This window comes from Paramacrobiotus metropolitanus, unplaced genomic scaffold, assembly GCF_019649055.1.
Source record: "Paramacrobiotus metropolitanus isolate TYO unplaced genomic scaffold, Prichtersi_v1.0 Parri_scaffold0000013, whole genome shotgun sequence".
Classification (NCBI taxonomy): Eukaryota; Metazoa; Tardigrada; class Eutardigrada; order Parachela; family Macrobiotidae; genus Paramacrobiotus; species Paramacrobiotus metropolitanus.
This window is the reverse complement of record NW_026570233.1, coordinates 1,207,007-1,231,614: the sequence shown is the minus strand read 5'-3', so window position 1 is coordinate 1,231,614 and position 24,608 is coordinate 1,207,007. Positions and strand designations below refer to the sequence as shown.

Below are 24,608 nucleotides of genomic sequence, written 5' to 3'. Positions count from 1 at the left end.
TCAGTGGATGGAAAGGTTCTCGAAGCAGCTAATATCCCAGTGATCGGACGGAAAATAGAGATCGACATAAAACTGAAAAAGCAATACTTAAGAAGTGAACTAAAGCGCTAGAGTAGCTAAAGTCTGTTGAAATTTTAAAGTCCCAACGGCCAACGGCTAAACTGGTTAATACCGCGCTTAGCCACACTTACGGGGTCGACTCCCTTAATTAGAGCACCTTCATAGCACCACGAGTCGCGCCTGTCGCGGGGCGCTCACAACGCGGTCGCCACCTGGTGGGGCAGATTCACTTATTTAAATACGGACTATAAATGATGTAGATTTTAAGGAATATAGGGGGCAAAACTAAGCGTGTTCCACGGTTCCCCTGTATTGCTGCCGTCACTCGCCTGGAGCATGACGTTACCGCAATACATACGGTTAAATCTGGCGCGGTACGTAAGCGCCATGTTCAGCCACAAGGCCCACAACGTAAAACTCCAGCAGGGTGACGGCTGCAGTAGCCGGAAACGGTGGAACACGTTTAGTTTTGCCCCCTATATTGACCAAGCGGAAATTACTGTTGAAGGCGGCGACCCTTCATAATACTAAATTTATCAGAGCGAATACGTATCGCGGAAACGGCATTTACAATAAACCACGAAAATATCAGTAGCAGAAGCGAGAAGTGGAACAGGAAATGCAGGAAAATAACGAGAACAATGATTAATCAATATGTTTTTCCACATGTACTAATAATATCCCCTCCCAATGGCAACCTGATTGCCATTATGAGGAGATATTACATGTGAAAAAACAGATTGATTACGTATAGTGCGATCATAATAATCATAATTTTTTGCATTAATAAGTTTTTCCTTTCTTTACGTGCAATCCTTACATAACCGTGCCTTTATTTCCTATACCTGGCGCTTTTTTCCATATCATTTACTGTTTATGTTATGTGGACGATACTGTAGCTGAAAAATTGTTATATTTTAGCAAAAATCAATCAAAATTTTATGACAGTAGAAATGCGCCGTTATTGTAGCTGTCAGTCAAAGATTTCAGCGTATGTAATTTGTAAATCTCATTTTCTACACTGATGTGGAATGTCCGCAACATCCGCTGTCCAGTAAAAATCGGAAACCGGTCCGTCCAGGTACCATTAATTACGAGCTAGAGCTCGCGGAAAGAAGATCCTGCAGCGTCCCAGAGACTTGTTTGGTGGCGTTCGTGCATTCCGTACTGGAATCGTTGTTGTTAACGACCGTCTCGATTCGTTTCTTTGATTTGTAGGTGTTAATGAAAATGGCCAGCCACTTCCCGGGATAGGCGTCATTCTGATGCGCAACGCCTTGCTGGTCCACGATGTCAGCCAAGCCGCCAAAGTTTTGTAATAAATACTGGTATCGTGCTATAAAAAGAAAACTGCCAGTGCATATGAAAAAACAAATGAATCGTCGTGCGCAATAATAAGAGTACCAAGTAAAAAATTCATAGTATTACGAGTACTTTGGGTTACAATGCTTAGCGCTTTTGATACATTAATACCACTTCCGCCTGTTTCAGAAATTTACCTTCGCCGGTAAGGGAGCTGCACGCTCCGCCCGGGATAACATCCTTCGAGTGCAACTGTGATTGCTGAATAAGATAGCCGATATTCTTGACCAGTTCCAGACATTCTGTTCCGTTCGGGGGCGACGAACCCTTGATGATAGCCTGCAGCTTTAGATTAGCACTATAGATTTGCTGTAGAATTCCGGTAAAAAATCCGGAGCTGTTAGAAATGGGCGCGCCGGGAACGAACACCGATGCGGCAGCTGTCATAAACATGTTTTCCGCATCTCCGAGATCTTTTATGTATTGCCGGTAGAGATCTACAATTCAAGACCAAATTAATGCTGAAAGGGTTTCCCTAATAATCAACCTTAGGCCAACACTCTTCGACTTTTAATTAGACCATTTGGCAATTATTTACCGTCTCCTGACAAGTTCGGGTAGGATCGGTCGGCTGGATTGCAAGAGGCACTGTTAGTCCCATAACTGCCGTAAGCCTGAGAGTGGACACTTACGGCAAACAGCGCCGCCACGATCAACCTGAATACCATGGTTAAATTTACAGTGGGGAAAACTCCGCGTACTACCGAGTAGGTTTATCTGTACAAATGGTGGTCAGGTTTTCGTTTTTTCCAGTGGCAGCGGTTTGGTTGTTTGGTTTGGTAGAGCTGGCTGCCGCTAATGGCTTATATGATCGAGGCAAGCCGCAATACACTGTCCACGTGTATTGTGCACGTGGAAATACACCGGCAATTTTATCGGTTCTATGCGGCGGAAACCGTTAGTTTGCTGGTACAGACACTTAATTAATGGCCAACCAGACACCGTCGAGTTGCTGATTCGTCTACCAGAAAACATCCAAGACCCTGAGGCACAGCTATAATAATGTTTTATGTTTATGCACTCGAATGGTTTTCCTCGTTGTTGACCAGTTAATCGCTGTTTTCTTGATCATAGCATTTTCAGCAGCCGGCAGAAACCGATAATGTCAGAGAGTTCAATGACAGAACTTCTACAGCAGACAACTGCTTCCGTTTTTCGTAAATAACACTGAGGTTGAATGACATTTAGGATTCGAGCACATCGTGCTGTAACGGCTGTATGACAAACCGTGATGATTAATAATATTCTACGCGTTTATCGTGGCTTATTGATCACTTACCGATAAAAACAACAGCAATTGACGTTCTGCGCAGCAGCCTGCAGTAAGTAACTTCAAATTTTCTAGCAAGCGGGAAGCTCTTTGCAGATTTTTTCAAAATTCCATTCTTCCGGTGAAATAATTTTCGTTAACAAATCTGGCTACATAATTCGGCAAGATTTTGATTAGAAAATGCCCAAACTTTAACGACACAACAAAAGCATCGGAAGTCGAAAGAGAGAGAGTAAAGTACGCCATTCTACTCTCAAAGCATCGTGTTAACTTCATATGAAATATTCACACACAATATTCACGCGATATTTTTGTTCTCACTTTTGCAGCTCGTTCCGTGTTATTACTTTCTGAAGGTATGGCGACGAATTTAGGCCATGGTGTGTTAATTCCTGTAATGCCTGGTCACCAGGATTTCCTGCGTCTGAATTGAACCTGCAGCTTTATTGTCTACAAATCTTCCTGGCAAGCTGGAAGCTGTCGATAATTAGAGAAAACCGGAGCATGTGAAGCGTGAAATTGGAGCATGCTTAAAACATAATTACATACTACATATATACTATATATATCAGTATACTATATATATAAATACTATTTATCAGTATACTATATATAATATATATACTATACTATATATATAAACATAATTACATACAATTTATATCAGGATCCATGAAGTAGGATGTTAGGCATAACGATAAGTAAGCCGACGTGCAGTTAAGCGCACGAATTCCAGCCCGGTCCTATGACCTCACGTTGACGGCATATTCCATCATAATGCCGTCAGGCATTCCATCATTGGCTTGTCGCCGCACCAGCCCCATCCATGTCAGTCAAGCCCATCCTGACCAGGACCATATATAAGGACTCCTCTCCTCACCGTACCAGTCAGTAGTCTGGCAGTAGTCTACCAGGAGACTACCAGCCTTACCTAGGATAGCATTGTTATAGTGGGCATAGTGTTTATTGAATAAAGGTCATCATCACACGTGCGCGTAACTGGTTATTGTAGGTACACATCGGTAGGCACACAAAGGTCATCGCTTACCTGCACAGGTATAGGAGAATTCTATATTGTGACAGTTTCTCCACGTCGCGAACTCCTGAAATGTACGGGAACTGCTTTTAATAACGCCTACATACATCCCGGCGTACGATTTCGTGTTCTACTGTAAAACGTAGTAAAGCACTCGCCATAAGCCATCTCCCAGTTACCACAAGAACTGTGCAACAGCGACTGCAACCCTGCTGCCAAAATCACAAGCGTCCTAATCCCGCTGAATGTATTAGAATGGTACTGCAATGTTTAAAGTTTTAAGCGCATTAACGGACAACTCCTTTCGCAAGACTAACTGGCAGCGCCGCAGATACAAATCTCCGATTAGTGGACTTCGATAGGAGATACAGTTGCATACACTTCTATAGTTGATGATTAATGTGCAATGATAATGAAGAATCCCGTACACCTACTGTCACGCACATAATTATCTCTGCCTTGTCTGTGCACTTTGTATCAACAACACAAACAAATAGTTTACCATAGTATGAGAGCAACCTTCAATAATACTCAGATTTTACACAGACAACAAGTATTCAGAAGTACTGCACAAACACGATGTAATTTTTCAACCGTATGCGGCCCATATCTGAATTTCACAGCGACACAAAATTATTATCGTACCCAACCCATATCTGAATTTCACATTAACCCGCAATGTATTCTATGGGATATTCTCAGCTTATCATCTACATTCGGCGGACATTCAGTTTCACTACTGTGATGTAACTGAAAATGGCATCGCCGACGCGAACTGGACATGTATGGTTTCTGCTGGTTCATGGATTTATTTTTTGCTTCTGGATGCATGTAGTTGGTGCCAAAGTCGCCGTTTATCGTCGCAAGAATGACAGGATTTCCGATTACAGTTCATTTACCGTGTTTTCTAAACGGTCCGTCACCGGAAGAGAATTTTTCCCAGGTGATCTGGTAAGATGCGCAAAATAACCTTTGTGACTGATGCTTACTAATAAATTCAGGTATACCGTTGTGATTAGTACGATGTCACGGTGAAAATTTTGGATAGGTAGCGGTGCGTTTTAAAAGCATGAGTAATCCATAGGATCATTGCATCAGATTTCCTTGTTACGTTGTTATTAGTATTGAATTACCGTATCTTATCAGATTTATCTGCGGGTTGCCCATCCCATTGACGCGTGTACGCCCAGTTTTCGACGCCCGCCCGAAGGATATGAAGCACGGACGAAATGGGTTCTGCTTGTGGATGATACCGACTGTGGCGAGAATCCGAAGCATATTAAGCTGCTACATGCCTCCAGTAAAAGCTACGATGGGGTCATCATTTATTCTGCTCAACCAAAGGCAGAACAAAATAAATTACCATCAGTAAACATTCCGGCAAGTGTCTCTGAAAGTCTCAAAATCAGTGTCGACTTGGTGGATTACTCTGCCGGAATTCAGTTGAAAAGATTTGAATTTGTCCTACGTTCACCTGAAAAGTAAGGTACAGGCTGCGGTTGTGATCTGACGTACGTAACAGATGTCGTTAATGGCATACTAAAAACTTGACCTTGATAAAAAATTTTTTCAACTGAAAAAGACTTGCGCTATTATTAATTTTTTACACACAACAGGCAGAAGTGGCAGCCGTCACAAAATAATGTGTACCAGTACTCGTACCGTAAGAGAATTTACAGCCTTTACCTTTTTTTACCGATTGACTACAACACTCCCAAGATGAAATTAATGTATTTTGAAAACTGAAATAAACTCTCTACCGAAATATTTTATAAAACATTGAAGCATACAGCTAGTACAAGTGCAGTACATCTGCATACTTATTTTTAAGTAAGCAATTAATTCTGCTTGGCATTCGATTACGCAGTGGCACCCGACACACTAACATAATTATATGTTAATGATAAACTGTACATTAGTCAGGATGCCAGGATATCAAAATAATATTCTCATCCCATAGGTACATTCTGAATGCCTCCGTCAGTGGGGCCGGAGACAAAGCGCTCTCAAAGCAGGGCAAAACCAGCTAAATCCAATACTCAGCGCCGAACATCATCAGCGCCGAACTGGGTCTACTACACCGGGCCTACTACTACCGGGATCCGGGTAGTTGACCTCTCATCAGCTGACTTATCGTATATCAACAGCACTGTTGCTGTCCTGATAGTCCTGTCTGTTGTTGTGGCAAGACTAATCGCAATGTACCTGGACAAACCAACCGATGAGCGCCGGGAAGGAAATGCCAATAATGCAGTTTCAACTCCCCGCTCCGCCATCGGAGCGGACCCAACCAGAGCAGAGTGGTTGATTAACTCAAATGTAGGAATAACGATACTGCCCTTTGTATAAAAACTTTATGCCTTTCCTGCAAGCAGAAAACCTTGGTCTGGTTAAGCATGGTAACACCGGTCTGTTATAATCAACTTAAATTTTCAGTCTATTAGATGGAGAATCGAAGAGTTAGTCACAACAATTCATGTTGAGTGGACATATTTGATTTCTGAAATACTTACTTAAACCGTAATTTTTGTGTTCAGACGGTGAGCCAGCCCACTACGCCGGTGCGGTCCGACCAATGGCTTGACAACACTCGTGATCAACTCAGGGAAGAAATGGCTCTTATTATCATTCATAATCTCCTGGCCGGGCTGGCCGAAGCCGAACGTGCGGCTGACCAGAGAGCCCGCGGGACCGCCCTGACGGCTGACGAGGTCGAGAATTTGCGCCAGGCCACGACGGTGCAGCCGCCCACGGACGAGAACTGTCCGGTATGCCAAGAGGATTACGCTGATAATCCGCGTATCATTGCCCTACCCTGTCATCACGGTGAGGCTGATTAACTGCATGGAATCTTACTTCCTCCTCGCACTGGTCTGCTGCGAAGCGATTATACGTAGAAATTAATTTTGTCTAAACATGGGCATTGGGTTCTGTGCTTTACAGTTGGACATGACAGCTGCTTACGAACCTGGCTGACCAGCTACTCTCGACAATGTCCTCTCTGCCGACAGATGATTTGAGCTCTGAGATACTCATCCGGTGACATGTCCTGCTTACTGGGTTAATTCTGTGATTTTTATATTCCAAATCTCCAGCAAATAATCTGGTGAGAACGGAAAACACGGACGTGACATTCTGGTGAGAAGGGCGCATTTGTTTTTGACTATTCCAATTTCATATCAGATTTACCTACGGGTCGCCGACCCCATCCATGCGTGCACACCGCATATTCGACGTGCTCCAGAACACTACGAAGGCCGGATTGCTGCAAAATTTGTTCTGCTGGTGGATGATGCCGATTGTGGTGACGATCCCAACCACACCAAGCTACTGCATGCTTACAACAAAGGCTACGACGGTGTAATCGTCTATTCTGCGGAGCCCAATGATGATGGTGATGAGTTACCAGTGCTTGATATGCCGACAAACAAGGCTGACAAGATCAAGCTCAATGTCGACTTGGTGGGCCAACATGATGGAACTGAGCTCAAAAGATTTGCGTTCGTCTCTGGTTCTGCTGAAAAGTAAGGCTTCGCAATAACTTATTTTTTATCTAAATAGCTTTATTTTAGTTAGTAATTTAATCATACATTTTTTAAATTAATGTTAACGTCGTTATAATATTGTTTATCTCTTACACGAGTCTGCATCGCCTTAACAATTATTTGTAAAAATCATATCTCATTCTTGGTATCAGTGATAGCCGGCTTTCGGTTGAATGCCGCTTTTAACTGATTGTAGAAAAATTATTTTGCGCCTTGGAACAGACTCAGTTCAGCATAGAAATATACCGTACACTGCCACAAAAATTATTGTTTGCCAAAAGACATTTACTGCATGTTCATTGCTCAGTTTATAAAAGCCAGAAACTGAGAACGAGTTATGCAGATACGTTTTAAGATACATTTTACATAAAATCATTTTCGTCGGTCTTGTTTTTGCACATCAATTTACAAAATATGTTGACGATCAGATTACAGTACATGTATTTATTTATTTAGCCGTTGCAATTTCCCACGACAGTGTAAACATGAGTGTTGTAAAACGCGCAGATACATTCTACGATTTACTAACTCCACGCCCAGTGACCGGAAGGCAAGGACACACAGGCAAAGCAAATCAACGCACACCAAACGCCTATTAAAGCCGGAAGCCGCACGGATCATCACGAAGTGGACATTTGCCGACTTCTCTGTTTGTGTGGCTGCAGTTGTGCTATTGTCTTCTGCATTGGGAGCACTGCTGATCCGAAGATGTCGAACTCGAACGTCTGCTGAACAACCGGTAAATGTTAACGATGGAACCAGCAGCGAAGATAGTAGTTCGGACAGTGAAACCGACGAATCAGGAAGCACCCAGGACAACGACGATGACCATGATGATGAAATCGACGATGATGGCATAGATGTAAGGGTGTTCATTTTAAGCGAATTTCAGCATGGTCGTTGTCGACGATCCATTAAACAACGATTAAAGACTTATTTCAATGTCGCAGGTACTATTTTTTCGTGCCAGGCCTCGAAGTGCCCGACAGTTGTAGTACTTCAAGATGTGTTCTTGACCGAATGGCTGACTGGTTATTCTCGATATGGCCGACAAACGGTCGAACTGTGATTGAACTCCTGTTACACCAGTTGACCCCCGACCTCCCTATGGTCGTTGCTTCGCGGTGCTTCCTTCTGCAGCTTGCACTTGTCTTTCTGATGATATCAATACTCTACATTCTGTGATTCTTGTCATTAATGCTGATTGTGTTTATTTGATTACGTTTCAGCTTATAACTGTGCCGATAAATGGTGGGAAAGGTTGTTGCCAAAGTCCGTTGATTTCCTATTTGCTTTTGCCAAACAGCTGGTGTGCAGGCCTGCTTGAAGCATCAAACGTCGGCAGGGTTGATATTCAAATGTACAGAGTGTATATTGTGCACATGACTACTTCAGTAGTTGTACTGGTAGTTTGGTAGAGGCAAAATACACATACTGTTCCTTCTTTTTGAATGACATCAATGGCATGCAGAAAAAATCTCAGCAGCTAATGTGGTGATATAATATAAATACCGCTATTACGTACTTCGAGAACAAAAGTCATGCTGTCAGCTAGAGTATAAGACTATGTGCACACGACAGCCGCCCATACCGCCGCCTACCTGGTTGCCTCAGGCTGAAGCACAAATATCTTGATCTTCGCCAACAGTGGCGATGGCACAATGGCTGTGCTACGTGGATCTCACTCGGTAACCAGCGGTTCAATTTCGACCCATCGCCATTTTTTGCGAATACCTCACGGAACCGCCCTCCCTTCCCCACGGACAGTCGACTGAGGGCTGATTCTGTGACAATGCCTGACTCAGTTTTGGGTTTACATGGAATTTTTACACAACCTTGGTAGAAGTGGAATGGATCGGATTCGGCTTCCGCTAAGGCAATTTAGCATTAAACTTGAGTGCATAGATAGACAAGCAGCATATTTATAGACTGTTTAGAGTCAACTGCATAAAAAAGGTATTATGGTAAAACAACGAAATACAACGATAACCAGATGATTCAGATCAACAGCGCATACCGTCTGTCCAAGGCACCTGCGCTGCTGCTCAAGGCAAATATCTTAAAAAAACGTAGGGAAAAATAAAGATGGGTGTTTAAGCCAAAATAAGCGCTGGCCGAAATGACCTTGAGCCGAAATGTAACGGTCGTAACGTAGACGCGAACTGATCGGACGTGACTTAGACTGGCTGCATATAAACCGTGCTGCATGTCCGCCGATCGTGCGCACTGTATGCCCACATGCACGATTGAACTTGGCAACAAAATCGTATTACAGATACGGCAACAATTTTGGACTGAAAAAGTGGAAACCGGCCAGCTAGTCAAGAGTTTAAAACTGCTATAACAAATTCAAGGAGTATGCAACATTAACTTTACCAGTGCCCAGACACTCTCAATTTGCTAGCACTGCGTGCGAACGGGGAACTGCTCGCTTGTGCAGTATGCGACAAAACTCAAAGCATCCAGCTTTTTCTGCCGGCTGCAAATGTACATTGTTTCTTAAGGTGTGTCTCGAATTCTAAGCGAAATCAAGCTTTTGGTATGGTTGCTCAACCGCGCAGGATGGCTGTATGCACTGGCAACGCCTACAGTTATGGAACGCGAAGCTACTTCGTGTTCGGTGATCCATTCACCTTCAGCAAGAAATTTAGTAAGAACACGGGCATGGCTGCAAAAACCCATCGCCGCAGAATCCCCGCTTGAACATTCCATTCGGGCCGCAACATTGTTTGCACCGATTATTGCACAATACCCCACCTCCAGGTCCTCTGCAACTTCCTGGTGCTCCACAGCTGTTACCATTGGGTTTCTACAACTAACAGTCATCCAATATTTGTGAAAGGCAAACCACAAATTTGATTTCATGCAAAGATCATGAAATCGATATTGTTAGCCGTAAAAATACACCTGCTGTTTCACACTCTTTAAAAGATAGCGTTCGCAGTTAAAGACCAAACATCGGTACATGTATGTTACAAACTTTTACATACCCCTTTGCATTTTTTGCCAGAAGCATCAGCATCAGCATGCCATTTCACTACTTCAGCCTGGTTCGATACCGTCGAGATGGGCGTTTGAGCGGGGAGCGATGCATGTTGCTGCGCCACCCGCAACTTTTCCTGTAGATGATTAGGGTTTGTGCGAATGGCTTGACGCTGCTGCTCATGCCCCGTGTCCTGTGCTGAGCGAGGCAGTTCAACGGCTTGAATCATTACCACACCACAAAAGAAGGTCACAGTGCACAAGGTCGACATAATATTAAACGGCATTCCCGATATGTTGTTACTCTTAGTTCGCCAACGACTGAGCGCAAATCAATATCTCAAAAAGATTTTTCTGAGTATTTATAAGATAGCTTAACGTTGTTTTGCCAAATTTTGCTATGACTGGAGTTATAGCGACGACATTTAAATCGATGAAAGTTGATTTTTGCCAAAAATCCGGTATAAACGAACCGGCAAGTAAACGAATTACTTAACATACTTTCAACTTCTAAGCAGTTATGACTATGACTTCGTTATCTCAGTTCCGTCATGCTCTTTAGCAGTTGTTTTTTTAGAAGGTATACTGTATTTGCTGCCGGCTTATGGTGAGACAATCTTTGTACATTCGATCGGCGTGAAAATCTTGATGAGTGAAAAAACCCGCCCGCCCAACATCCGCTTCGTTGATTAAATCGTGGTCGTTGTTGCTGTCGGCCCAAGGAGCTTTAGCGAAGCGTGAAAACAGAGTACTCGTGTCAAACGTGTGCTCAAAACGTTTTTCTTTTCTGCTCTACTGCAAAACATTTGGATGAAACTGTTTAACTTGTGCAGGACATCTTATCTTGATTTATGCTGCAACCAGGCTAAAGTTCTACTTTTTCTTAATTTCCCAGTTATTGACGGCGGATTTAAAACATTACTAAAAATTAATACTAGAGAAGTGCACGGCTATGGCTGTAGGCTAGCAATAAAAGACAGAAGTAAAGCCAGAAAGAGAATACACGTAGAGATTTTTAATAACTGATCTTTACTAACCATGATATCCGTAATTTGTTTTAAATACGGCACTTTGAAAGTTTAACTATAGAATAACTTTAATTTTTCTAAATTGATATTTTAGTTTACATTCATGCTTTGAATAAAAATCGAAGCAGGTGCTCCATTTGTTTTTATTTAAGCGGTATTTTATTTTCGCTTAATGGATTGCAACATACTGTATCTAGCGAAAAAATCTGGCTCTATCGCCATTATTCGCCAATCCCCATATTCACGCGGGAAAAGACTCGTAAGCTTCCATTAATCGGTGAAAATTTACGACGCATCCTGGTGATTTGCGATATATATCGTATTTAAGATTCTTGTCAGGTTATGCAACGAATCTTGTGAGTAGCAGTAAATTTACCTTTTCTCAATCTATATCCATGTCACTGCTGCAAATAAGGGTAATTATGCAGTTATACAGCAATTTTGTTAAAATACAATTAGCAATATCATTCAAAAACGTTACGAACAAACGCTTGAACTCTGGTGAAGGTTGTATTTCATGTACAAAACGAAATTATAAAATCACGTTCCAAGTAAGAATTCACGCATATTCAGAACATGTGCAATCACCAGCCGGCAGCAAATGCGACAGCTAAAAAACAACTGCAAAAAAGCATAACGCGTCTGACATCACGGCCAAGTCAAAACAAATCATTAGCTAAACGCTTGTCTGCGTTAAGTAATTCCTGTGCATGTCAGTTCGTTCTTCCCGGATCTTTGGCAAAAAAATATTTGGTCAGTACAGTAGTTAGAGTAGCAATAGTAGCCATAACTCCACTTGCGGCAAAATTTGGCAAAGCAGCAGTACGTACGTTGTCTTATAAACACCCAGAAAAGCTGTTATAGAGATGTTGATTTACTGCACGATCAGTCAATTAATTGCCACAGCAACAGCTCGACCATGTCGCTTATTCGAATGTCGACTTTGATCGTGGTGACCTTTCTTTGGGGCGCTCTACTGATCCAGGCCACTGAGCGGTCTCGCTCAGTCCAGGACACGGCGCATAATCAACAGCGTCAAGCCGCTCGCACCAGACTGGATCAACCGCATCAAAAGTCGCGGGTGGAGTCGGTGGACCACCAACATGCACCACTAGCCACACAACCGTCCACGTTGACTATAGAGACCCCGGTTGGTGTGGTCAAATCGCATGCAGCTGCCGATGCTGCAGGCAAAAAGGCCTGCAAATGGGTATGTTTATGGGAAATGCCAAGCAAGTAGTTCAGTAGTAAACTGGTATCGGTTTGTTTACAAAAACTGAAAATTTTAAGTAAGTATACGTATAAGGCACTGTTAGTTACGATTTGAAGCTTATTGATTTTGCTTAGTATGCTTGTCGCGCTTTTTATTTCACGCACACTACTTGACCAAATTCCTTAGAAACCTGGCGATGATAGCTGTGGAGCAGCAGGAAGCTGCAAAGGATTGAGAGGTGGAGGGTTGTGCAACAACCGTTGCAAAAAATGTTGCGGACCGAGTGGAATGTACAGTCGGGGAAGTTGTGGCGGGTGGTTTTATCAGACATGTCAGTGCTTCTATTGATAATTTTGTTGTACGAGAACAACAAACCTTCCGGACAGCTCAGGCTTGCGTGGAACCGATGTTCGAAGGACGTGCTTCTGTAGATCACTTTACGGTAGCTTATCCCGATAAAATAATGCTGCTTTCAAGTCGTCCTCGCAGTCATGACCCACCATTACTGAAACACCATTACGATAGTGTTAGTGAAACCTGAATTTACATCGGAGAACGATTATAATTACGCGCGTGTTTTGGTCGTCGGGCCATTAACAAAATAAAAATTCGAGAAACCACTCAACTCACGGCTTAGTTGTTTAATAGCCGCAATAAATGCAGTAAGAATTTTGTGAAAATCCATAGAGATACTTATTGTGTCCGTGCATCATAGAGTCGAAAGTTCACAATCACCCACGCTGTTTCGTGTTTTACTTGACGTAAGAAATTCTCGAAAGGGGGTAGCAGCGGCGGTTCCTATAACAAGGGTGCAATCATCTAGCTATTTCACTAGCCGGTCGTTCCGTTTCGCAAGCACAAGATAAAAGTTACGTAGTAAAACACTCGCCATACACAATGTCCCAATGATCACAACGCCTTAAGGATTTGCGGCCCTCATTTGTTACAAGCAAACGCGGCATTATCACGTTAAATCTTATATACTTATATTGTCAGTACTTCTATACTCAGTAGCCAGCACCAAAAAAAATAATGGACGATGCCGATCACATGGCTGCCTCGCGAAGGACAAGCATAGCCCACTCAATCGTATCGAAAAGTGACAAACCCACGGAAGCACAGCAGATGTGTAACTCTTCATAAATCTGCATTGAACCAATACACCTACATACAATGTAGGACTACCGTTAACCTTTAATAAGTATCATGATACGAGTACAAACTATGTACCAAAACGAAACAGCATTTATAACAGAAACACTTCCTCTATGCTATCTTGATCGGGGATCGTACCCATTACACAAATCGCGTTTCCCCGTTGTATTTGCATAGATATTCGCTGCTTAAAAAACTCTTTCGCCCGCTTCTGGCCAGTGGAAGTCGCTATACCGTTTCCAACCATTTCCACTAGCTTTTTAGTTCCGTCCCCATAAGGTCCGTAAATTTCGATGGCTGCAGCAACGAAATCGTACCTTGGTTGCAGCCAGGCATGCTTCGCTAGCTTTCCCTTTCCGCGAGTTCAGCTGCCGCGCCGACAGTCACGGAAGTGCGGTCGATATATGAGGCCGCCAGCGTGTCCACACAGGTAACATCCACCGCCAACGGTTTTCCGCGGTTCCACGGAATAAGGGTGATCACATCCGGCCTCTTATTATCTTTCACGGATAGACCTTTTGGTTCCATTCTCGAAGGGAAGCCAGCTGATTTCAGGCCCCGGGTAATTTTTGCGCTGATTCCGTCGTGTCGAGGTAGTCTTCCGGCGGACCGCTTACAGCGAAGTCCGTGCCGGCCTAGCTCGTCGACCAGCCCACCACAAACGCACACATGTGGAGTAACGATCGGTGCTCCCAGACGCAGCGCAACACTTATGCGAAAAGCGTTGTCTTCCAACAGATTACCAAGGCAAGCTGCCGATAATGCATGGATCCACACGCCTGCTTCCGGGACTGATACCGCCTTGAGATGCGCGACTTCCTCCTGTGAAGTCCGTAGTGCGGTTAGCCTCGAAAATGTTTGCAGGGTTGTAGGGGTGTCCCAAGCTTTCTGGACGTGTCGGAAAGCCTCCGGCGGAAGTTCGTCAGTGTCGGCCTCTAACTTCCAGGCTCGCGTGGCGACGGTGACATCCGTTGCTGTCAGTGTCGGGCATAATCTGGAAATCAGTTGGTGCAACGAAGAAGCCGATGCTAAGTAGGCAGAGAAAGCTAGCTTCTCGGTGCGTCTGATTCCCAAACCGCCGAAACGAACAGGAAGGCAGGCCTGGAGCCATGTTGGGTGGTCCATCCTGACATTGGTAATTGTTTCGACCGCCTCGCGAAATACCTGGTCGAGTCTGTATAGCTCTTGTGGAAACATCCATGCGAGGGAGGTGCGCAATATGTGAACAATTTTCGGCACTCCTAGGCAATTCTTCAACAGGAATAGCGCTTGGTGTTTAGGAATTAGCTGCAAGCGGCCGCACATAACACCGAGCTGGCTGATTTTATCATTGATCATCGGGATTACGGCGGCTGGTAGAAGAGAAGAGCCGAGCAAGTTCAGTTTATCAGCTGATACAATGGCTATCCCAGGGAACAAATTGGTGAAGTCGTAAGCGGCCGATGTACGCTGTGCTTCCGTGCCACCGCACAAGAAAACTTCGCACTTCGCAATGTTTACTTCTAGTCCAATAGTTTTGGCTTTCTCTATCAGCAGCAGGAAATTACGAATCACGTCCGATGGCGATCCTCCTAGCGTACCAGCATCCGTATACCACGCGTTCAGGTAGGTGTTCAGTTTGTTGACAATAAACTGCAGTACCAAGCAAAACAAAACTGGTCCGAGAGGATCCCCTTGTTGCACGCCAGACTGAGAGGAAATGACTGCATCTCCTAGGAATACTGAGGAATGTGCACCGTAACACATTTTTATAAAGGCATAGTATTCCGGAATGATGTCGGCTATTATCCGCAATACTTCTTTGCGCGACACGCAGTTGAAAGCGTTGGTGAAATCAATTTTGAGAAGAGCCTTAACGTCACCGCTGTATTGAAGGAGAAAGTCTCTGGTTCCGTGGATAATTCCTTCAACTCCTCTCTTCACTCCTGAGCCAAGTTGGTGCGGTTGGAGAATCTCCGATGTTACTGTCCTAATTCGGATATCCACCGCCTTGGCAGCAATGCGACGGTATACATTTCCAACGGCAATTGGACGCAGACCTCCGTCCTTTTTGCGTAGGGCAATGAGTCGAGCGCCACAGAGCAAGGGAATAACATCCTTGGGTACTTTGCCAGCAAAAACGAGATTGAGCAGGTCCGTCAGGGCGTCACACAAATCAGACGCGGCGTCATCCATTTTAGCGCCGATTAGGTCCAACAAATGTTGCGGGCGCAGGTAGTCTAAATCTCCTGCGCTTTCTTAGGTTTCTTAGGTTTTCTTCGGTTTCTTAGGTTTCTTAGGTTTCTTAGGTTTCTTAAGACTAAATGGTCGCATAGCCTCATACCCAGCATTTTGTACGAGGAGGAGCTACCTTGGCCCGATCAAAGGCGCACACACGACCTTAATCCGATCACTGTGCCCGCGTGTGTGCACCGCGTCCAAACACCCAGGTTGGCAGTAAATTTAATCACTGTGCCTGCACATACGCAATATGGCCAGCCACCCACATCGGCAACAACTTTATAACATCGCTATGGCCGCCATTTTTAACGCACAAAAAGTCTGCTTGAGACCACTGGTGCTAAACTAAACGAAAGTGCATAATTATTTCCTGAAATCCTGCACGAGCACAACCGTTCAAAGCAATAAATCTGCGCCAAAATAATGTTCACTTTTTATCCATTCTAAACGTTTTCTTGGTTGGCGTGTTCGTAATATCACTGTGGCCGCTCTTGGTCTTCTTGCTGCGCTTACTCTTGGCCTGCAGTTTTGCTTCTTCTCGCTTTTCGAGGGCCTCAATAACCTGACTGTCCGTCGCAATGAGCCCTGCATCCGCGCGCAAGCGATTCTTTAGTTTCCTTTGCTTAGGGGCATGTGCTTCGTCGTCGTCGCAGTGCGCTCTTGTCCAGTGGTATGCCGTTTTCAGCACATTTCAACAGCAGCTTCTCAATATAGTTTTCTTCTTCATCAGTAAATTTCCGTTTATGAGCTCCTTTTTCCTCTTCGCACGCCGTTTAACTTCTCCCAGAGCGTAGCATATGGAACGTGATACGTTCTTGCTGCTGAACGCAGAGACAGGTTTCCGGATTCCACGGCTCGAAGAGCTGCTGACATGCCTTTACCATAGCTTGCTGGTACAGGGACGGGTTCTGCTAATTTCTCCACATCTGATGGCAGGCCCGAACTATTTCTGTTACTCGCACTGACAGAAAACAGACTGGCAGGTAAGTGAAGGTCTTCACCGAGATTCTCCATGTCGGACAAAACGGAAGACGGATAGTTATCTTCAGGTAAAATGACAAAATCATTTTCGTCCATAATTACAAAATTTCGATCTTGCAAAACAAATTAACATTCGAAAACAGTGAAAGGTCGTAACGACGGGTGGCCGTAATTTGTTAAACAATTCACGGCCGCTAAAATTTATTAATAATTGGGCTGCCGCGTTAGGATGACAGCCATGTTGTATGCGCGTGCAAGTGGTTAACGTCGTTGCCAGCTAGGGTGGTTGGGCATGGTGCACACACGCGGGCACAGTGATCGGATTATGGTCGTGTGTGCGCCTTTGATCGGGCCAAGGTAGCTCCTCCTCGTACACAAGCGGTGCAGTGCACTTGTACGAAACGGATATTTTGAACTCAGTCGTACAGTGCACTGCGCTGCATTCGTACTGAATGTGGAAATGTTGGGTATGCGACCTTTTCGTCCTAAGCTGTACATCAGATTCTGTACTCGTAGTTCTGCCTTTGGCCGTGTACGCACGCTACCGCAACATACGTCCGTACCAGTGTTGTAGTTTTCGTGCATTAACAAAGGCCTAGAGTAGCATTCGTTACAGTACTTGGGCATACTAAGTAAGTTTTTACCTGCTGGTGATATCATCGACATGGTATTTAAATAATAAAAGTAAATTCCTTTGAAGCTGGCTGCTGCTTATTCAGTGCAGTGTAGTTGTTATCCGTTTCGGTCTGACGGCAGCGCCGCGGAAATAAACCTCCAATTAGTGAACTTTCATCGGAGATACAGTTGCTCAAATTTCTATCTGTATTGCTGATTAATGTGTAATAACGAGCAATCACGGTATACAGATATGTACTTACAAGCATACAATACACCTTGCCTGAGCACTTTGTATGAACAACACAAACCAAATATTTTACACAGGCAACAAACATTCAAAAGCAACATGCGAACATGTTATAGTTGTCAAACCGTAAGCTAATATCTGAATTTCACAGCAATACAAAATTATTACCCGTACCGTGTACTATCGGGTAATTCAATTGATCGTAAACATTCGCCGGACATTCAGTTGCAGCAGTGAGATGTACAAAAAATCATAAAAATGGTATCTTTGATGAGAAGTGCATTCGTTCGGTTTTTGCTGGCTCAAAGAACTGCTTTTTGTTCCTGGATGCATGTGAAGGATGCCAGAATCAGCCTTTATCGTCGCGAAAATGATCAGATTTCCGACTATAATTCCTATACTATATTTTCAAACCGATCTGTCTTCGGAAAAGAATTTTCCCGGAACGATCTGGTACGAAACGCAAAATAATCTCAGTTACTGATCTTGGTTAACAGATTCATTCAGTTTCCGTCATGATCAGTACGATGTTATGGCAAAACCTTTGGAAATACCACGATGCTTTCTTGGGCGTGTGAAATTCATAGGATCATTTTCATCAGATTCACCTTGTCAATATTGCTATTGCAGTAGTTTTTGATGGCTACCGATCACTTCGACCGTTTTCATTTCGGCCGCGTTCATTTCGGCCAAAGTTTTTCGGCCACCATTCACTTCGGCCGTCGTTCACTTCGGCCGTCATTCACTTCGGCCGCGGATCACTTCGGCCACACTACATTTCGGCCGATGCTCATTTTGGTCTGATTCGAACAAGAGAACGTTATATAAAAAAATTGGTACCAAATGATGAATGGACATCCAATCGCGGAAAGTCAAAAAATGAACGAAAAGAAACACAACTGATCATTCGTCTTAGAGGTTAGCGAATGATCGGAAATACAAGGAAAAACTAAAGGAATAAGCACAAGACAGCGAAAAATATGAACCAATATAAAAAAGTTAAGAAACCAAGGACGACCACACGAACCCTACCGTCACAAGGGCGAAGGCTAAGAAAGCTAGGAAACCCTTAAAACCAAGAATACAAAGAAACCATAAAATACAAGAATGCCTGGGAAAGCTTAAAGGATCCAAAAAAAACCAAGGAAACCTATGAAACCAGAGAAACCAAAGCAACCTAATGAATCTAAGAAGTCTAAAAAACCTAAGAAGCCTATAAAACTTAAGAAACCTAATAAGCAGGGGCGTAATATCGTTGGCAAGGAGGGGGTGTCAAACTTTGACAGGGGGCCAATTTTCCCAAAAAGTGCCAAAATTTTTGCTTCGCGCAAACTAGGTTCTTTGAACCAAAAAATTTTGACAGAGGAGCAATTTTCAAAAAATTTTAAACCACAGCCGCAGTAATTAAAGATTGGATACGGTATTTTTGTACACTCGAATGAATTGGCAACCGCCACCTGACGTGAACATACGCCGATTTAACGCTCCAGCGCGAATAGTGTGGTGTTAGTTCACTGTTTTTTACCATTGTTCGCAGCTTTTTCGTCACTGACTACGTTAGCCCTTCGTTCCATATTTTGGTAAAATTACAAACTGACCAGCGCAAAATTTTTCCGTAAGCCCAAAAATGTTGACACGGCGCAATTTTTCGGCCAAAAGCTAAAAAATTTTGCGCAAAAACTTTTGGAGAAAGGGTGGTGTCAATTTCAAAAAATTGCCGGTTGACACCCCCCACATTACGCTCCTGCTAAGAAGCCTAAGAAACCAAAGAAACCTAAGAAACCTAAGAAGCCAAAGAAATCTAAGAAACCTAAGAAACCTAAGAAAACCCAAGAAGCCTATGAAGCTTAAGAAACCTAAGAAACCTAACAAAACCTAACAAAAGCTACGAGGAGGAGCTACCTTGGCCCGATCAAAGGCGCACACACGACCTTAATCCGATCACTGTGCCCGCGTGTGTGCACCGCGTCCAAACACCCAGGTTGGCAGTAAATTTAATCACTGTGCCTGCACATACGCAATATGGCCAGCCACCCACATCGGCAACAACTTTATAACATCGCTATGGCCGCCATTTTTAACGCACAAAAGTCTGCTTGAGACCACTGGTGCTAAACTAAACGAAAGTGCATAATTATTTCCTGAAATCCTGCACGAGCACAACCGTTCAAAGCAATAAATCTGCGCCAAAATAATGTTCACTTTTTATCCATTCTAAACGTTTTCTTGGTTGGCGTGTTCGTAATATCACTGTGGCCGCTCTTGGTCTTCTTGCTGCGCTTACTCTTGGCCTGCAGTTTTGCTTCTTCTCGCTTTTCGAGGGCCTCAATAACCTGACTGTCCGTCGCAATGAGCCCTGCATCCGCGCGCAAGCGCGATTCTTTTAGTTTCCTTTGCTTAGGGGCATGTGCTTCGTCGTCGTCGCAGTGCGCTCTTGTCCAGTGGTATGCCGTTTTCAGCACATTTCAACAGCAGCTTCTCAATATAGTTTTCTTCTTCATCAGTAAATTTCCGTTTATGAGCTCCCTTTTTTCCTCTTCGCACGCCGTTTAACTTCTCCCAGAGCGTAGCATATGGAACGTGATACGTTCTTGCTGCTGAACGCAGAGACAGGTTTCCGGATTCCACGGCTCGAAGAGCTGCTGACATGCCTTTACCATAGCTTGCTGGTACAGGGACGGGTTCTGCTAATTTCTCCACATCTGATGGCAGGCCCGAACTATTTCTGTTACTCGCACTGACAGAAAACAGACTGGCAGGTAAGTGAAGGTCTTCACCGAGATTCTCCATGTCGGACAAAACGGAAGACGGATAGTTATCTTCAGGTAAAATGACAAAATCATTTTCGTCCATAATTACAAAATTTCGATCTTGCAAAACAAATTAACATTCGAAAACAGTGAAAGGTCGTAACGACGGGTGGCCGTAATTTATTAATAATTGGGCTGCCGCGTTAGGATGACAGCCATGTTGTATGCGCGTGCAAGTGGTTAACGTCGTTGCCAGCTAGGGTGGTTGGGCATGGTGCACACACGCGGGCACAGTGATCGGATTATGGTCGTGTGTGCGCCTTTGATCGGGCCAAGGTAGCTCCTCCTCGTACAAAAATGTACGAAAATTGAATTGGCCGAAATGTACTGCTGCCGGAATGAGTGGTGGCCGAAATGAAGGTTGGCCGAAGTGATCATGTACGGCCGAAATGTAACGCGGCCGAAGTGATCGGACGCGTGATGCTCACCATTTTGATGCCGGCTCTGGATGTTTCTCTCAATAATAGCAAATTACACTTATTTTCTGTCAGTTTGAAATCTTAGTTTATCTACATTTAAAATTTAGTAAGGCGCGATTCAAGTATTACGTAACGCTAAGGGGTGGGGGGTGGTCATGGGTTTTTGTTACGGAGTGTTACATGGGGTAGGGGGCCTAAAAATTTTTGTTACGTGCGGGCCGACACCCCATAAAAAAACGAAAAAATTTAATATATTTTAATTGGAATTTAATAGGTGGGTGGTCGGGCTCTCTGTTACGTATGCAGTTAGGGGGTCGAAAGTTTTGTTATGCGGTGTTACAAGGGGTGGGGGGTGGTCCAAAATCACGAAAAATCGCGGTACGTAATACTTGAATCGCGCCTAAGAGTGGAAGTGAGTTAACTTCAGTAAATATTGAACTGAAATTTTGTAAAAAGCTTTAATGTAATTGCTGTCGTAGATACAACCGCAAAACGGTACCTTACTTTTCAGTGAGTTAACTTCAGAGAAGAGTGGAAGTGAGTTAACTTCAGTAAATATTGAACTGAAATTTTTTAAAAAGCTTTAATGTAATTGCTGTCGTAGATACAACCGCAAAACGGTACCTTACTTTTCACGGCCACGCGACTTTTCACGTGAACGCAGGACAAATTGAAATCTTTTCAAGTGAATTCCGGCATCGTAATCCACCAAGTCACATTGATTTTCAGTTTATCAGTGATGCTTGCCGGGATGTCTATTGAGGGCAATTTATTTGGTTCTCTTTTAGGCTGCGCAAAGTAAATGATAACGCCATCGTAACTTTTGCTGAGTGCATGCAGCAGTTTAATATGTTTTGGATCCTCGCCACAGTCTGTGTCATCCACCAACAAAACCCATTTAGTCCGCGCTTCATAACCTTCCGGCGGACGTCGAAAGGTGGGCGTACACGCGTCAATGGGTTGGGCAACCCGCAGATAAATCTGATAAGAGACGGGAATCAAAAACCGCGTCCGATCACTTCGGCCAAAACCGCGTCCGATCACTTCGGCCGCGCTACATTTCGGCCGCACAGGTTCACTTCGGCCAACGTTCATTTCGGCCGTGGCTCATTTCGGCCAACACTCAGTTCGGCCAACGCTCATTTCGGCAACTGGACGTTTCGGCCATCACAGGTTTTCTTGGGTTTCTTAGGTTTCTTAGATTTCTTAGGTTTCTTAGGGTTCCTTAGGTTATCCTTAGGTGGTTTAAGATATGAAGTTTTCTTTTCATTTCTAATGTTTTCCTAGGTCAAACACAAACTGACAAACAGTACGCCAATGGCGAGCAGTAACGTTATCCGTGGAAAAGAGAGATTCCGAAACAAAACTGGAAGTCGTACGGTTAGGTTTTCAGTACTCTCCGGTGACGGTAAACTTTCGCGTCATTAAAAGGGACTCATGGTGGTGATAGCACAGCAAGTACAGCAAATTTGTTACACAACTGGAACGAATATCGAAGGCAGCGGCAAAGCCCGACTTGGCCCAGCGGGTAATATGATGACTCGACCGTGCGTACGTATGATGACCCAACCGTGTGCTCCAACGTATGATGACCCGACCGTGTGCTCCAACGTACCGCAGATGACCATCGAGCGGGGTTTACCATTCTCAAACTACTTGAAACATCCCCCGCCTACGATTTTCGATGCGTTAAGCGGAACGTATCGACACTGTAGACGAGGAACACAGCTGTACACAGGGAACCTGGCACACTGTTTAGTTGCAGCTATGATATTTTCCGTTGACATGCATGTTACGCTCGGCGATAAGTGCATTGGGCCTGCTGGCACGCTGCAGTTTCGGTTTTCCGCCGTATTTTAAAGCGCTTAATAAGTCACCAGTGGGACTATACCTTAAGGGGCCATGGTGATAGTATCTTTTCGAAAACTGCTCAAACAGATTATGCGTGCCAAATGAAATGAAAAGAAACAGATCAAAATTTTGCTTATTACGAGAACTTAGCTAATTACATGTTGTACATAGATTCTGCATAAGGTTTTGGCAACCAAATTTCCGCCGAAATGTACTGTGGCCGAAGTGAATTGCGGCCGAAATGAATGACGGCCGAAGTGATCGGTAGCCATGCCTCATAACGCTTGGATTGTGATTGGAATCCTAGCCAATCCCGTTACATCTAATGATTTTCGTCTCCAATATTGTGGTCATAATTTTCGTGTTCTTTCAAGTTTGCTTCTAAACAGCACACTCTGGCCATTATTTTATACTCTAAATTCTGTTATTCTTGTATGTGCACTATAGCCGGGCAATACTAAGAATTACGAGCAGATTTAACCTATGTTAAGGTGAATAACCCAGTTACAGTTCCTGTTTCGAGCAGATCATATTATTGTATTTGTTTGATTATATTTCAGTTTGTATTGTAACTATCTCGATAAATGGTGATATGGGTTTTTACAAAGTCCGTTGATTTCTTGTTTGCTTTTCCCAAGTAGCAGGTGCGCAGACATGTAAGAAAACAGCAAAAGCCGACTAGGATAGAAATAAGTTAAATACCTAAACGCAGATTGTGCATATGACTACTTCAGTTGTTGTAGCTATGCAAGCAAACACAATACTGTCATAGCGTGAGCTGTACAATTGAATTTCTGGACCAAAATTAGGTAAAAATTAAATTATATTCAAACTGAGTCAAGGATTATTGTTGTTCTTTCAGTACGTCGTCGCGGTACTTAATACTGTATCACTACCGCAAAAAGCTTTTCTCTACAGATAGACTAGACGGAATATTTGTAGGCTGAATAAAAATACTGCCCACACACAGTTAAAATAATATAGTATGTAGCAGACTTGGCCCATCTTTTGGGTGAGGTGAAAATTTTCCCCATTTTTCCCAGCCCATCTCACCTTTTAGGTGAAAATGAGGATGAGGTGGGAAAGCGCCGCAGATGAGGTGAGATGGGCTGGGATCGTTGAAAGATGGGATGGGACCAAGAAAACAAATAAAAATAAAAAACTTTGACATTTTCATCTGTTTTCTACGTTAAGAGCATGTAAAAATGCACCATTCGAGCTCCAAAAACAAAAAATTTTCCGCGCTCCGCGCGGATTTTATCAATAAGTGAGCATATTTTCTTAAGAACCGACTTTTTTTTCGCTCGGCAACTCTGTCGTTTGCGGAAAACTTGCAAAATTAGCGGCGTTGAGCCTGTAAAAAATGGAGATGAAGATGAGATCGAAAAGGTGAGAGGGGCTGAAAATTTGAGTAGCCGGGGGTGGGCTGGGCTGGGAATTAAACTGTGAAGGTGGGGGTGGGATGAAAGTGGGAAAATCGAAAATGGGCCAAGTCTGGTATGTAGCGTATGCACTGATAATCGTCCTGATACTACCGTAATAAGTTCAGCCAGCTGCCGTATTTTAATTACCGTATAAGTATAGTGTTTACATTCGATGTGCAGCGTACAAAATGTCGGTGTAACGGGTGCACAGCATACTACATACATGCCGGCTTCCAGATCTTTATAGCTGCTGGTGTGCACATAGCATCGCCGCTGATAAGAACTTCGCCGGTCTGCCCATATTTAATTCGACTGCAACAACGAGAACAACTGTTTTTGCACGCAATATAAAACCGTGTATATCTACATTCCACATTTATAAACCGT

General features: G+C 43.7%; 4 protein-coding genes across 4 annotated transcripts; 2 read left to right on the top strand and 2 right to left on the bottom strand.

Moving 5' to 3' along the window:
• Positions 1–891: 891 nt before the first annotated feature.
• On the bottom strand, positions 892–2,359 carry LOC129584387 (uncharacterized). Its single transcript, XM_055476545.1, has 3 exons — positions 1,961–2,359; positions 1,560–1,859; positions 892–1,396 (listed from the first exon to the last, which is right to left on the bottom strand). The coding sequence occupies exons 1-3, from the start codon at positions 2,088–2,090 to the stop codon at positions 1,152–1,154; spliced, it is 675 nt and encodes a 224-aa protein (XP_055332520.1). The 5' UTR covers positions 2,091–2,359; the 3' UTR covers positions 892–1,151.
• A 3,568-nt stretch (positions 2,360–5,927) lies between these two features.
• On the top strand, positions 5,928–6,748 carry LOC129584219 (E3 ubiquitin-protein ligase RNF181-like). Its single transcript, XM_055476338.1, has 3 exons — positions 5,928–6,047; positions 6,266–6,554; positions 6,672–6,748. Exons 1-3 carry the CDS (start codon positions 5,928–5,930, stop codon positions 6,746–6,748), a joined length of 486 nt encoding a protein of 161 aa, XP_055332313.1.
• A 59-nt stretch (positions 6,749–6,807) lies between these two features.
• Positions 6,808–8,689, top strand: LOC129584417 (uncharacterized). The gene is made up of 4 exons (XM_055476578.1): positions 6,808–6,834; positions 6,912–7,252; positions 7,781–8,135; positions 8,224–8,689. The coding sequence occupies exons 2-4, from the start codon at positions 7,146–7,148 to the stop codon at positions 8,266–8,268; spliced, it is 507 nt and encodes a 168-aa protein (XP_055332553.1). The 5' UTR covers positions 6,808–6,834; positions 6,912–7,145; the 3' UTR covers positions 8,269–8,689.
• A 5,304-nt stretch (positions 8,690–13,993) lies between these two features.
• Positions 13,994–15,826, bottom strand: LOC129584218 (uncharacterized). The gene has a single exon (XM_055476336.1). It carries the CDS (start codon positions 15,824–15,826, stop codon positions 13,994–13,996), a length of 1,833 nt encoding a protein of 610 aa, XP_055332311.1.
• Between the last annotated feature and the right edge of the window lie 8,782 nt (positions 15,827–24,608).

Bases quoted from the DNA above. Each gene is read 5' to 3' on its own strand.
- LOC129584387 (XM_055476545.1), bottom strand. From the start codon at position 2,090: ATGGTATTCAGGTTGATCGTGGCGGCGCTGTTTGCCGTAAGTGTCCAC. The intron at 1,860-1,960 runs GTAAATAATTGC...CTTGAATTGTAG, and splicing joins CCCGAACTTGTCAGGAGACG to ATCTCTACCGGCAATACATA. The intron at 1,397-1,559 runs GTAAATTTCTGA...TTCTTTTTATAG, and splicing joins CAGCTCCCTTACCGGCGAAG to CACGATACCAGTATTTATTA.
- LOC129584219 (XM_055476338.1), top strand. From the start codon at position 5,928: ATGTACCTGGACAAACCAACCGATGAGCGCCGGGAAGGAAATGCCAAT. The intron at 6,048-6,265 runs GTAGGAATAACG...TTTTGTGTTCAG, and splicing joins AGTGGTTGATTAACTCAAAT to ACGGTGAGCCAGCCCACTAC. The intron at 6,555-6,671 runs GTGAGGCTGATT...TGTGCTTTACAG, and splicing joins TGCCCTACCCTGTCATCACG to TTGGACATGACAGCTGCTTA.
- LOC129584417 (XM_055476578.1), top strand. From the start codon at position 7,146: ATGCCGACAAACAAGGCTGACAAGATCAAGCTCAATGTCGACTTGGTG. The intron at 7,253-7,780 runs GTAAGGCTTCGC...TAAAACGCGCAG, and splicing joins GTCTCTGGTTCTGCTGAAAA to ATACATTCTACGATTTACTA. The intron at 8,136-8,223 runs GTAAGGGTGTTC...TCAATGTCGCAG, and splicing joins TCGACGATGATGGCATAGAT to GTACTATTTTTTCGTGCCAG.
- LOC129584218 (XM_055476336.1), bottom strand. From the start codon at position 15,826: ATGGATGACGCCGCGTCTGATTTGTGTGACGCCCTGACGGACCTGCTC.